Raw genomic sequence first — 13,545 nt, forward strand, 5'->3', positions numbered from 1 at the left:
ATATATATCTATATCCACACACACACCACATATATACATACGTGTGTGTATATTTTATATATATATTAAATCTACATATCTATATCTAATAGACACACACACACATGGAATCTCTCACTTTCTTCACATGACTGTCTCATGAAGGTTAATTTATCACCATATAGTACATACTCACTCCTTTGAAAACCTGGATTTGTCTAATATAACCAAGTCTCAACCCTCACTTCTCTGGAGTTTAAGAGCAGCTAGGAAAATGACTACAGGGAATTGGAAAAATTAGTTTTCAGCTTCATTTACAAAACTGATAAATACTGTCACTGTTGTAGCATAAAAAGTGACTACTATTAAAATAATCAGTTTATATCTTTTTAATGATTTGTAGCAATATGTATAACAAGAATCGATGTAGACACTTGTGTAAACAATTAGTTTTACACTAACGTATTTGCTCCTTAAATAAAATTTCAGTAAAAGTATTAAGACAAAAAAACAAGCTAAACTACTGACAAGGACAGTAAAAAGTTTTTGAGACTTATTTTGAAGCAACAGTAAGAATGCTAACCCAGGGATAAATATTTTATATATTAATAATTTTAATAGACAAGGGTCATTATGCTTTTGATGGGCAGTGATCACACAAGTATACTTTTTTGAATGGTACAGTATCAGGCATTTAGGAAGTTTAGGAAAAGAAAGTTTAACATGAGATATAGAATAGTTTAACATGAGATATAGAATGGTTAAAACAGCAGAAGGGATACTCACACACTAGAAGCAGCACATATTCACTGTGGGAAAATGTGTACATAGGTGAATTATTCTAAAAAAATAAGCTTGCAGGGAAAAGGCAAAAATATAAACATGAGGCTGCAAAAAACGTTGGATGTTAATAAAATGTGGACATTGCAGGAAGACAGAGTCAAGACCTACTAAAGTATGCAAGAATAAAAAAGGACAGGTGGTATAAAAAGGTGATAAATTATAAACAGAGTTGATACAGTTAAAATTAATGCCTTCAACAAAAATCTAAACATTAACGTTTCAAGAGAAAGAATAAGCTGGGGATGCAACATTGCAACTTAGCTATGGATATGAGGTATAAGTTCATATGCTTACAAAAGGCTGTCAGCAACAATGTAGAACATATAAAAAGGAAGAAGAGAAAAGCAGGAAAGAAAACTACTGATTATGGTGTGTGTCACTTGATTCAGTTTTTTATTAAAACAGCAAATGGGCTATTGTCCATTGGACCTCATAGAAGGCAGCCCAATTGAACATTCCCAGTGATCAAATTTTAACTAAGTGCTTGTGCAAACCCTTTCACTCACAAACACACATGCATTACTTGACAATACATTTGTACATATTACTGTTGTCGAGAAATTGAGGGACTTGTCTTTCTCAGATTAAATAGCCCCCCTCCAGATATAGTGACAAGTGCCATTAACAATATGACTAAATGAGGTTCATTTAATACATCTTTTTGTACTTGCGTATTATTGCAATCAGATTTCAAACCTGGTGTAATTGCTGATATTATAGCGAAACAAGACTTTATAGTAAACTGAAAATGGGTCTGTGCACTGTGAATCACTATTGTCTCATGTAGGTTCTGAAAGAGGAACAGGAATAAATGGCCAAATTACTCTTCCTGGGTAGCGTTTTAGTGACACAATATAATGCAAAGGAAAAACAGCATGGAAGAAGAAATAATGCAACACTTATCACATAAACAAGCCCAGATTCTTCCACAGTGAAATGTAATTATCATAGTGTTTACTCTTACTGAAGAGTCATTTCAGAAAACCGATTCCTAGCAAAACAGATATCCGTGAATGGCATGCAAACAGCATAGGCTTTTAATCTGTCTTGAAGCGAAGCATGTTACAGTCGCTCACAGCCCTATAAATACCAAAACACAACTTAAATACAACACACCAGTGGAGGGAAAAAAATAACTGATTGCACACCTTACTTCAGCCATCCATTAAGTCAGCCCAAAAGAAAATGGGTAGAAATGCACATGTAAAGAAGCACATTAATCATAACCCTGAATAGCTGCTCTTACGGGCAAGCTGCTACAGTAAGCCTTAATGAAACGTCCCATTCTCTCACGGTGCTTAAGGACGGTACCCAGGAAGAGTATTTTCTCCATTGTTCCCAGTTCTGTTTCACAAGCAATACGATGAAAAAGTTATTTAGAGTTTACTCACCCCATTTCACCATAACATGAAGTAGTTTCCCTCTAACTTTAGCAATGAGGGTGAGTTCCAAATCTGGTTGCGATAATACACAAGTACCCATTTTTGTTCAAGTAACCCCTTCTCACAATAAGATTATTACAGAAGTCAATGAATGATTTGGAAAAAGAAGGGAGACAGCTACAAGACAGTAAGCTTATTATGTACGACTACTTCAAACACGAAGATGGTAGAGTTCTACATGCCCAAAGGACACAGGCCCTTCCTCCGTGCTGATGGGTTGTTACAACACAGATGCCCAAAGAGCAGAGTTTTGTCATTAATTCAGTGTAACTTTACTAGCTGAGCAGAAAGATTAATAAATAAAGGGTTTTAATATGCCTCTACTTGGTAAGACTTTAGGGGTAGTAGGATTCACATATTATTGCATAAAGACTGGGCAACTTTATTATTTTAAAACATGTAAAGTAGATGGGAGACAGAGACTGATAGCAAAAGAATGCCCAGATTAGGAAGAGGAGAGTGGGCGATAACATACTACAAAGTACCAGTGGGATCACTCCCGGGGATAAATATTTTACATACTACCTTTTAATATATATGTGTCATTACACTTTTGATCCACAGTGACCAAATTATATATGCATGCAGATTAAATTAATTTTTTTCAATGTTAAAAACTGATCGTTTTTCAAAACAAAGTGGATAATTTCTGAAAATGGACTTAAAAACTTAGTATTAAACATAAACAAGCAAAAGCTTATGATCTTTTGTTACAGTAAGAAAAATGGACTTAAACCATCAAGAAGCAAGACATTCACTGCGACTGCAGAGGAAGCAAAGTCTTGCAACTGGACTGCCCGGTAATGCAATCAGCATACACAAATAAGTCTGCATTGGAATTTTTTTTCCCATATATTTTTCTTTATTGGCTTCTTCTTATCAAGAAGCCATCGCCCATCTACTGTATCAAACCATTTGCTCCAATCAGGGTAAGGGTTGTGCATGCTCAGACTGGTGATGCCATTTGGAACGGGGCTGGGTTTTTCACATTGTGACCCTACATTCCTCTTTGTGCATGCCTTCTAACAAGCAGGCATGTATGGGGTTGTGACCAGTTTCTGCAACTGATCAAGACCGTCAATGGTTATGTCCTTCTCTTGTAAAAAGTGTGCCTTCATGTGTTTTTTATCGACCAACAGGAAAGGGGAACATACACTGTGGGCTTGTGCATCCAACCCTAGTCCCTTAGACAAGCGGTGAGCAGGCACTGTCTCATCATTTCACAGCTCCACCATTGTCTGGGCCTCTAATCACATTCAAGTTACTTGGGTCATAATCAATCAGGGCTGTATCCCACAGTTACTGAGCTGCACAGCTCACATGGGCAAGCTTCTGTTTAGCACAAGTCCACTAAAACTTCCAAACAAAAAAGTGATAGAAATCAATATCCAACCTTGCAGACAGTAAAACATTAGTTTATAGACACTTACAGACCCTTACTGATTTTAGCTTTTAAGACCCAGTGCAAAGTTTTATACGGTTATGATGTCTGGAGGTCAGCATCAACTATCAGTGATAACAGATAGGTTAAATACAGTGCTGTTTTCTGAGCTAAAAGATCATTAGTACAAGAACTATCGATAGTCTGCAGCAGTTAATGTGGAAGCATTTCTGTGTAGTTTAGCATTCAGCCAAATAAGTATACTGAACGTCATGCAGTTTTCAACTGCAGATATGCTAAACAGGCAAAGTCATTGAAAACTTGCATGTTCTTGCATTCCACATATCCTACTGTGGAAACCAAAGCTCAGACTCCCAGTAGGTACACACAAGTATGCACACAAACACATACATGCACAAAAGCGCACACACACACACAGATACACACACTTGCAAATTGCATACAACACTCCAGGCATGGCAAAATACCTCATTATCTAAGGAGCACAACAGGGAATTCTGGGTAATCTGCTTTGCTAGCGTCAGGGCTTCTATCCTCATTGCAGCAAACTCTAACTCTTCCTGCCAATGGGATGAATTAAGACAGGTGACAGAAAAAGATGAAGTGAAAACATTACAATGTAACTAGTTTAGTTTCCAAAACATGACAATGTAACTAGTTTAGTTTCCAAAAGATGAATTGTATCCAAGACATAAATGACAATAAAAAAGTAATGAATACAAACTCAAAATGTGGGACAGCACAAAATGACAAACATGATCTGGCATTTCAAAAAGTTCATTAGTTCATTTGTCTGCAAAAGTATGCACAATACATTTTCACTGCAATGCCATTTTGTTTGGCATAAGTATCATATAGTTTTTTTTTTTTTTTTAAATTACCATGTTGAAGCCAAAGGCACATGTACAGAATACCGATCTATAACAGTTTATTATAAAGTGGTGCAAACTTGACTTTTAAAGGTATGATCCAAACTACAAGACAGAGGGAGGAAAAACTAAAAAAGTGTAATGAAGGGGGACGATTAATATAAGCAAGTTGTTCTTCCTAAAGCAAGTTGAAAAACATGTTTCTGAAAACATTTTGACAAGTACAAGTAGAATACATACAATAAACAGTTTCCTTCAAAATGTATTTATTCAAAACCATTGAAAAGATTTAAAGGGCCACACATCTAAAATATAAACTCATTCGTAAAAAAATTATTCATATGAAGTCATTAAAAAAACACTTCTAAAAAAAATTCCAGCAACAAATGAATAGGAAGACACAGAGACAGCTGATATATCCAGTTCAAAACTTTTATTACAGTGCAACAAAACACAAGCGCTTTCACCAAACAGGCATCATCAAGTGTATTACAAAAGCACTAACAAACACACCCCTATTTATATATCAAATGTCACATGATACAAATTAAAATTTAAAACCACAAATTTAAAGACACAACACATATAAAATACATATAAATTTAATTTAAAAACATACATAAATAATGCATACTAAAACTATACTTCAATACTAATAACTATCTTCTTAGGGGTCTCTTCTTTAATTTGGGTACTAATGGAATGGATTCATTAAGCCCATGTCCTACATCAGCCCTAAACCTCACTATCCATGAGGATTACAAATCCTCGGTCTTCTGCAGCGGTTTACAGATTACACCCCTAAACAAGGTTCAATTGTTGGTGAAACTGTTGGAGATTGTGCTTGAGCACAATATCTTTGCTTTTGGTGAGCAAATATATAAGCAATGCAATGGCATGGCTATGGGCACTTCTTGTGCCCATAGCTACACCAATGCTGTTATGGTCGTTTGGGAGTATGACCATATATTTAATGGGCCATTCAATGAACATGTTTTGTTTTTTTGTAGAATTGTGGACGACCTATTTATTTTGTGGAAGGGAGACCTTGATATATTTGCTTCCTTTATGGAATATGTGAATAGTAGTACCTGTTATTTGAAGTTTACATCTCACTCCTCAGAATTATCGGTGGATTTCTTGGATGTTTCTGTTATTAAGGATGAAACTGGCGTTATTTACACTAAGTTGCACAGGAAAGACTGTCATGTGAATCATTTATTACATAGGGACAGTCTTCATCCTCCTTATGTTTTTAGAAGTGTGGCTTCTAACCAGTGTTATAGAGCTTCAGGATTAAATGCTAGGGATAGTGATTTTATTGGTGAAGTTGATAACATGAAGATGAGTTTGAAGGAGTGAGGTTATGAGGAATATCTTATCCAAAACAAGCAGTTAAGGTTTTTGATAAAAGGATGAATGAAGCTAGACCGTATTTTTCTACAGGTAATAGTGAGTTTGTTAGGAGTAGAGAAAGTAAGTATAACACTGGTTTGAGGTTTAGAGTTACTTATACTAGTGATGCAGATTGTTACAAGGATATTATTAAAAAACACTGGGGTGTCCTTAGAACTGACAATGATATATCTAGGCACATACCTGAAATGCTGTGTTTTTTTATATAAGAACAGTAGGTCACTGAGACATAGGTTGTGTTATCCAAAGGATGCAAGTAGGAATTCTCATTTAGTTGAAACTAAACCATGTGGTCATTGCAACTGGTGTGTATATATTGACAGGAGTTGCAAATTTGAACATCCGACCAAAGTAAATGTTACAATTTTACCAATAGCAGCTACACGTGATACTTCACATATTGTTTATTTCGCTCACTGCGTTGTATGCAAAATGTTTTACATAGGTAAGACTGACCGTCCCTTCAGAGAACACATAAGAGAACATATCTACCATATGAATAAAGGTAATGTGGTTAGTGCATTGGCGAAGCATGTTTTGAGTACTGACTCTAGTCACGGTTTTAAATTTTTAGTAATTGCTAGGGTTTATGAGAATGTGAGGCAGGGTGATATACGTGCTAAGACCGAGGATTTGGAATCCTCATGGATAGTGAGGTTTAGAGCTGATGTAGGACATGAGCTTAATGAATCAGTTCCATTAGTACCCAAATTAAAGAAGAGACCCCTAAGAAGGTAGTTATTAGTATTGAAGTATAGTTTTAGTATGCATTATTTATGTATGTTTTTAAATTAAATTTATATGTCTTTTATATGTGTTGTGTCTTTAAATTTGAATTTGTATTGTGTGTTTGTTAGTGCTTTTGTAATGCACCTGATGATGCCTGTTTGGTGAAAGTGCTTGTGTTTTGTTGGACTGCAGTAAAAGTTTTGAACTGGATATATATCAGCTGTCTCTGTGTCTTCCTATTCGTTTGTTGCTGGAATTTTTACTTTGGACACAGTAAGTGAGCCTTTTATAGTGGTAGTAGTTTTTGTAGTTTTATTACTTCTAAAAAAAATGATGCTTTTGGTGCCTTTAAGAATTTTTAAATGGAGGAAGGAAGCAGCCACATTGTTTTTGATGACTCCTTATATAGTGGAATGAAAGCGCTTAAATTATATTAAAATTTGGTTTACTGTGGCATCCTGTGCAGCCTTTTTTGTTTTTGATTAATATATAAAGTACATAATTATTAAAATAAAACATATTTGGGAGCTGCAGACTGGTGGGTTTTCTCAAAATGTGTTTGTGGATGGCTTTGAGATCAGCTTACAATTATTAAATCATTTCACTGGCATGTAATCTGCATCACCAACAAAACTAGCCCCAACAATTTCAGTAAGGAATGCCAGTTAACACTAACAGTCAACTGCTGCCACATGGGTGGAATGCAGCTAACTATGCCTTAGTGGATAATGCACCAATTATAATGGTAAATAACATCTGACCTACCTTAATTCCTCTCTTTGAGTCATAGATACACAATACACATTCCGAAAATGTTTCATATAAAAAAACATTTGTATAGGAAGCAAAAATGATGCCCATACTGGGGCTTCAGCTTTCACAGAACTAATAAGATATATATACTTAAGATAAAAATCACCACTCAGAGGAAAAACTAAACTTCAGTGTATCACAGTGACAGAGTGAAAGATCTATTTTTTTAAAACAATCATTTTTGTGAGATTTGACTAAATGTTCGGATAAGGGAGAGGCAACACTTAATATCCTGTTGTGTGTTATCTCGCCAAAACAGATTGTCCAAAGTGACTAGTCCCTGTGTTTTTGCAAAAACTGGTGTGCTACTAATCCCTACTGTTAATGGACTGAGGAGTTAGTATGCTTAAGTGAACGAGTGTGAGGGAGGTGGCACTATGATCTGGTTAAATGCTTTGTTCAAACAAACATGGTATGCAAAAGCATACGTTTTGTGTGTACAAAGTCTGTTACATGCATGTTATAAACACTGACTATAGCTCAGCATACCTAAAGTCACAAAGAGATTTGCATGTACAAATGTTATAAAATTCTTTTTTTTGCCTAGTTTAACTTATTGGTTCGCAACACATATTCACACACTGTATTGTTTTCTTCCTATTGCAAACACTGAAATGTTTCTTGCATTTTTCATTTACTCTAAGTTAAATTGCTGTATTTGTCTAACAAATGACCGAATAGGTTTACAAGCATTCCTCTGGTACTAGAAAACACTCTCTTTTTAAGAGTGTTGTTTCAGTTGGTCACATTATACTACAGCCATATGTGAACGTTAGTTAATTATATACATAATACAGCTAGCATTTGTTCACTACTTTATGACCAACACGTTAATTTTGCTTCTGAGATGAATTTGTTACTTACAGGAAAATGAGCCCCCTTCCACTCGGTTTCTTTTTGATAAAAGGTTGAATTGTGGCCAAAGCACTTAATTATTTTGCCAGACTTGGTATGCAAGGTTTGGATTCTGTGTGCTTTCAATGTAGATGCAACAATACTATGTATTACTCTAAGAACTCCATAAAAATTAAGTGAAACAGTGGTGAGATGAGATTAAAAATTCAGGCAACTATTCCTAGTCCACAGAGCTGCTAGTTACTTCCAAGATCTTTCAGAAATTAAGGTGAAAAGTGCAAGAAAAATATGATGAGCAATGTAAATCATACAAGCCATCTACAGCATAGTTTAAGCATTTCTTGGGAAGAAATACAAAGCAACAACAAAACAGAATTTCCTGTTAAATACTTAGTGGTTCCAAGTCAACAACAAATGAAATGTAAAGAATAAAACCTAAAGTACTCATTCGTTATTTGAAAGAATGCCTACAGAATGGACAAGTTAATGTCATTGTTACAAACCTGCAGTATTTGGGCAAATACTCGAGGATTTTTTTCTGCTAATTCAGGGTCTAGGTACTGAACATTATCACTCATTGGAGGTTGTCGCGATATCCTAGTGAGCAAAGCATCAACACTAGTAATGTGTTCTTCGGGTGATATCTGAAGAGGAAGACGGACACAAAAAATGATAAATGTGGCTTCTGTTACAACCATTCTGCTATGTAACCATTTTTTTAAATATCGTAACGATTATGTAGCCAGTATCACATACTTGTGGAAAAAGTATATAATGCAGTACTACGTACTAAATTTTGTGTAGCTCCCTTCATCAAATTTATAGAACTTTCTACTAATTAAAATTAAACATTCAATGCAGAGAAGTGTATATTACTACATATTGGCAAATAAGACAGCACACAACTTGCCAAGTAATACACAAGGGTACCATCTACAGAACAATTGATTTAATAGCAAAAAAATATTAAGTGAAGACAAATATTGAGTCAAATGTTCTATATTTTACATTGGCAACAAACTTTTTTTTTTTGCTGCAGCCTCTGCACTAAACAACTAGCCCTGCCCTTCCATTTTCATTCATTCCCTAATTGGCAGCTCTATAGGCCATTCATTTCAGTCAGTAATTTTCTTATTCATGAGTAGATACCATCATCTATGCACTGGACATATGGATCAGCCCTAACCTCAACTCTGCATGTTTGGTCCACCCAGCAATACCAACAAAAGATGATTAATTTTAACAACTGGCTGAGTTTCTGCTGTCATTCTTAGGGGATCTAATATTTGTCAGCATGGGATGGCATGGTTAACAAACCGTGTTGCTTTGCCAAGGATGGTCCTCACCTGTTCTCCTCTGGGCTTTTGAATATTGGCTAAAACTTCAACCTCCCCACAGAGTCCTTTTTTTAGACAATGCCAAACTGACAAACCTACCGACATAGAAAAATCATCTCAAATGAACCACAAGGTGTTATGTTATAATGTCAGGAGCCTAAACAAAATGCTAAACTTCCTCCAAGCACTCCTCATCCTGGAGAACACAGACATCTGTGCAGTACAGAGATGCAGTTTAAAGGTTTCAGTGCCTTCCCTCTTTTAGACAAGTAGCTCCACAGACCGGGACTAAAGGATTCTTCCAGGTTGGTTGAGTAGGATCTACATGAAGAGGTCAACATAGATAAAATCCTGTAGCATATCCTACCAAGCTACAGGTCACCCTCTATGTCAGATGAAACTCACAGTACATACTTACATCTATTGGAGACACTCACCATCCAACCGAACACCTTAACTATGGGGGGGACTTGAACTACCCTACTATAGACTGGGAATCCTACAAAGTCCCAAATCTGCAAGCACAAAGATTCCTTGGATTTTGTAAATACAAATGCAGATAACCAGTTAGTGCATACACCCACTAGAGGCTCCAACATACTGGATTTTGTACTCACAAACATATAGAACGCTGCACCAACTTCAATGTCACAACCTCTCTGGTAAGGTCTGACCATAAAGCTGTCTCCTTCAAAATCAAAATCAACCCCAGTAAACCCAGTAATGGTTAGGAAATGTTCCAAGGCAAACTATCTTTTATTAAGTAGTTTGTCAATGTTCAATGCCCCTCCATATCCAGAGAACACAGCAGCCTAGAAAGAATTGTTCACAGAAAATCTGCACGGCTATGCCAATGGCTGCATATAGGCTACTGTACCTACTAGAATAAAGCTCAAAACTAACACACTACCTTGTGGCATCCCAGATTAAACAGGCTATACAAGAAAAGGAAAAAATATTATGGCTAAAACCAGGAAATTAAACTTCCATAAAGATAATAACTCTCTCATCAAAATAAACAGGTAGCTAAGAGGCCTAATTAAATCTAACAAAGCCAATTTTGAGGTCAAGGTAGCTCCCAGGCAAAAGCAACCACAAAACCTTCTTCAGATATGCCAAACCTGAAAGGCAGCACAAAGCAGTGAGCTGGGCTGGTGATTAATGGTGCTGCATTCACTATGTAAGGTGATACAGTGAATCTTCTGGTTGACAAATTCAGTTCCAGCTTTACCCCTACTCATTCCTAGCCAGTTCCCAAGAAATACTTTCAAACATAACTCCCCAAACTATAAAGAGCAAGCAAGTTTTGGCTGCGCTCACCAAGGCCAAAAACACAGCCTCAGTAGGCCCTGATAATATCCAGGTATGCCTCCTGAATACTCTAAAATATGATCTATCAAGGCCACTGGCATTATTATTTAACTATAGTCTTTAAACAAGCTTTGTGCCATGAGAATAGAGAACTGCAACAGTTATCCCTCTTCATAAGGGTGGGCCATCAACAGATCCCAGAAATTGCAGACCTATTAATTTGACGAGTCTTATATGAAAAGCCATAGAAAGAATCATCATGGAAATGATCAACAAAGACATAGCAGACCTTTAGATGATGGAGCCATCCAATATGGCTTTGTGAAAAGAAGGTCATGCCTACTGAACCAGGTGGACTTCTTTGAGAAAGGCACCAAAGCAATGGATGAGGGTGAAACAGTGCATATTGCCTACTTTGACCTGGCTAAAGCATTTAATATAATACCCCGCTCAGGCATTGTTAAACTTATGAAATTACACATAAATCCCTATATAACATGCTGGCTCATAGATAGGACCCAGAAAGTTAGGATTGGTGAGACCACCTCCTCAAAGAGGCCAATCACCAGTGGAATCCCTTAAGGCTGTGTATTGGGCCCGTTTAACTTTGGCATCTACTTCTCTGAAGCCAAGGCTAATGTGAAAGGTCTCTGGCTGACCAGGTTTACAGATGATTGCAAACTGGGAGCAGACACAGAATACCCCAAAGACACTAACATCTTACAAGAGGGTCTAACACAGACAAATTCCAAAGCAACAGTTTAAAACTCAGTCCCAAGAAATCATAGTACCTTTTGGTAATTTGGCCACCCCAGGAAACTATGTCATTAATAAAACATCCCTAAGAGTTGACTCACTAGTCAGGGATCTGGGAACACATTAAGAAAATAACCTGGCCTTTGAACAAAATGTATTCAAGGTAGTAAGGAAATCCTTCTATATTGTTCAGCTTACAAGTGCAAGGCATTTGGTCAAGGGAAGTCACTGTACCACTATTCTTTGCCCTCATCAGACCCATCATTTCCCTCATCTGACCCATCATTGATGATAATGCTCCTTTAGTACGTACTTGACCAGATGCATGCAGCAACTGTAATGTCCACAAAGGTTCATTATAAAAAGGATACAGGGCATTAAAAAAAAAAAATCCTATGTGGATCATTTTTTATTTTACATTCGTTTACCAGGAAATTCCAACTGGACGCAGGTACTTTTTTAGTGAATGCCCAGGGAGAAAAGCTCCACATTATGTACGTGATAAATAGAGATCCAAAGTTGCAGCAATAGCAAACAACATTGCAGACTGTTCATCTCAAAGCCCTAAATTTATATTCCGTCTCCTAAGACTACTGACAGGGGATTATGTCTGGCATACAAGGCATTGATGGACCCGGCTCTGATGAACCTTTTGCACATTCACAAAGCAGTATAAGAACTATTAGATCTGATTATCTAAATTTTGCTTGCAACATAAATAGAACATATTGAAGAGACAGATATGCATCGCAGAGAATTCCTATTTTATGGAACAGGCTACCCGTCCAAGTGAAATAAAGACCCTCCCTAACCCTAATGAAAAACAACTTGGACCATTGGATGGGTAATTGAAAATTCATCCCTGGTTTGGTGCCCACATCTCTGATGGACAGAGGCAGTCAGTAAATCATGTCATAACCAACAATTACCCCTAAATAAACATCTAAAACATGTAACTTGAGACACATTTGGGATGCATGGCTAGGACTGTAAAGGCCCTATACTGATCATTAGCCTAGTATACACCTATGAACAAAGAGACTGGCATGCACTGTGCCTACACAATGTATACACACACCTTTGCATGTGATGCAACCAACTGGCCTTTCACCTCCTGTAGGCTGTACACTCAGTTTTAGTCCCACTTTTTATCTGGACTTCAACTGAGGAGATCATACAAAGATACCAACTCCTTACATTTCCCCCTGCTTTGAGGAAGCAAGCAGGCTATATTCCTCCCCCCACCCCCAACCAACTCTTGCTGCAATTGATTTCTGAGCCACTATTCAAACTCAGGTCTCAGGAGTCATAGCCAGGGCTTTATTCCCCCCATGCCAACAAAACTGGCCCCAGCAATATAAAAACTTACACAGTCATGTTCTACTGTAATGGCAAATACCCTTAAAGTACCTGCTGTATACTATTTAAAACAAGGAAATAAAACAGATCATCAACAAAATAACTTCTTTCACTGGTCTTTACAGCATGCAAAGGCTACCTCAGTGAAATGACCACAATGGTAAGCTTCATTCAGAGACTGTTTCCACAAATCATAACAGAAGAAGGGAGGATGAGATGTCGTCAAGTATGTGGTAGATTAAGAGAAACAACTACACATCTTGGTACCTGCTCAATGTACTGCAGAACACATACTGTGGAGTACCTGCCAGATCCTGGTCATTATGTTGCAAAATATATAATACAAAGTTCTTTTCTGCACCTGAGCAGTGTCCTGCAGAACATATACTATGAAGTAGTAGTTAGTAGCTGTTCAATGTGCTGCACAATACATA

The 13,545-nt window shown here is 36.9% G+C and overlaps 1 protein-coding gene across 1 annotated transcript in view; it reads right to left on the minus strand.

The window, feature by feature from the left end:
• TACC2 (transforming acidic coiled-coil containing protein 2) overlaps window positions 1-13,545 on the minus strand; it is a gene marked incomplete in the record, with an annotated part of 1,481,681 nt that overhangs the window by 179,752 nt on the left and 1,288,384 nt on the right. The window contains 2 exon segments of the mRNA XM_044056051.1: window positions 4,134-4,226; window positions 8,852-8,992. Coding sequence (XP_043911986.1) covers window positions 4,134-4,226; window positions 8,852-8,992 — 234 coding nt within the window.

The sequence above is a fragment of the Protopterus annectens genome, chromosome 14.part0, assembly GCF_019279795.1.
Source record: "Protopterus annectens isolate FY-2018-M chromosome 14.part0, PAN1.0, whole genome shotgun sequence".
In the NCBI taxonomy this organism is placed as follows: domain Eukaryota; kingdom Metazoa; phylum Chordata; order Ceratodontiformes; family Protopteridae; genus Protopterus; species Protopterus annectens.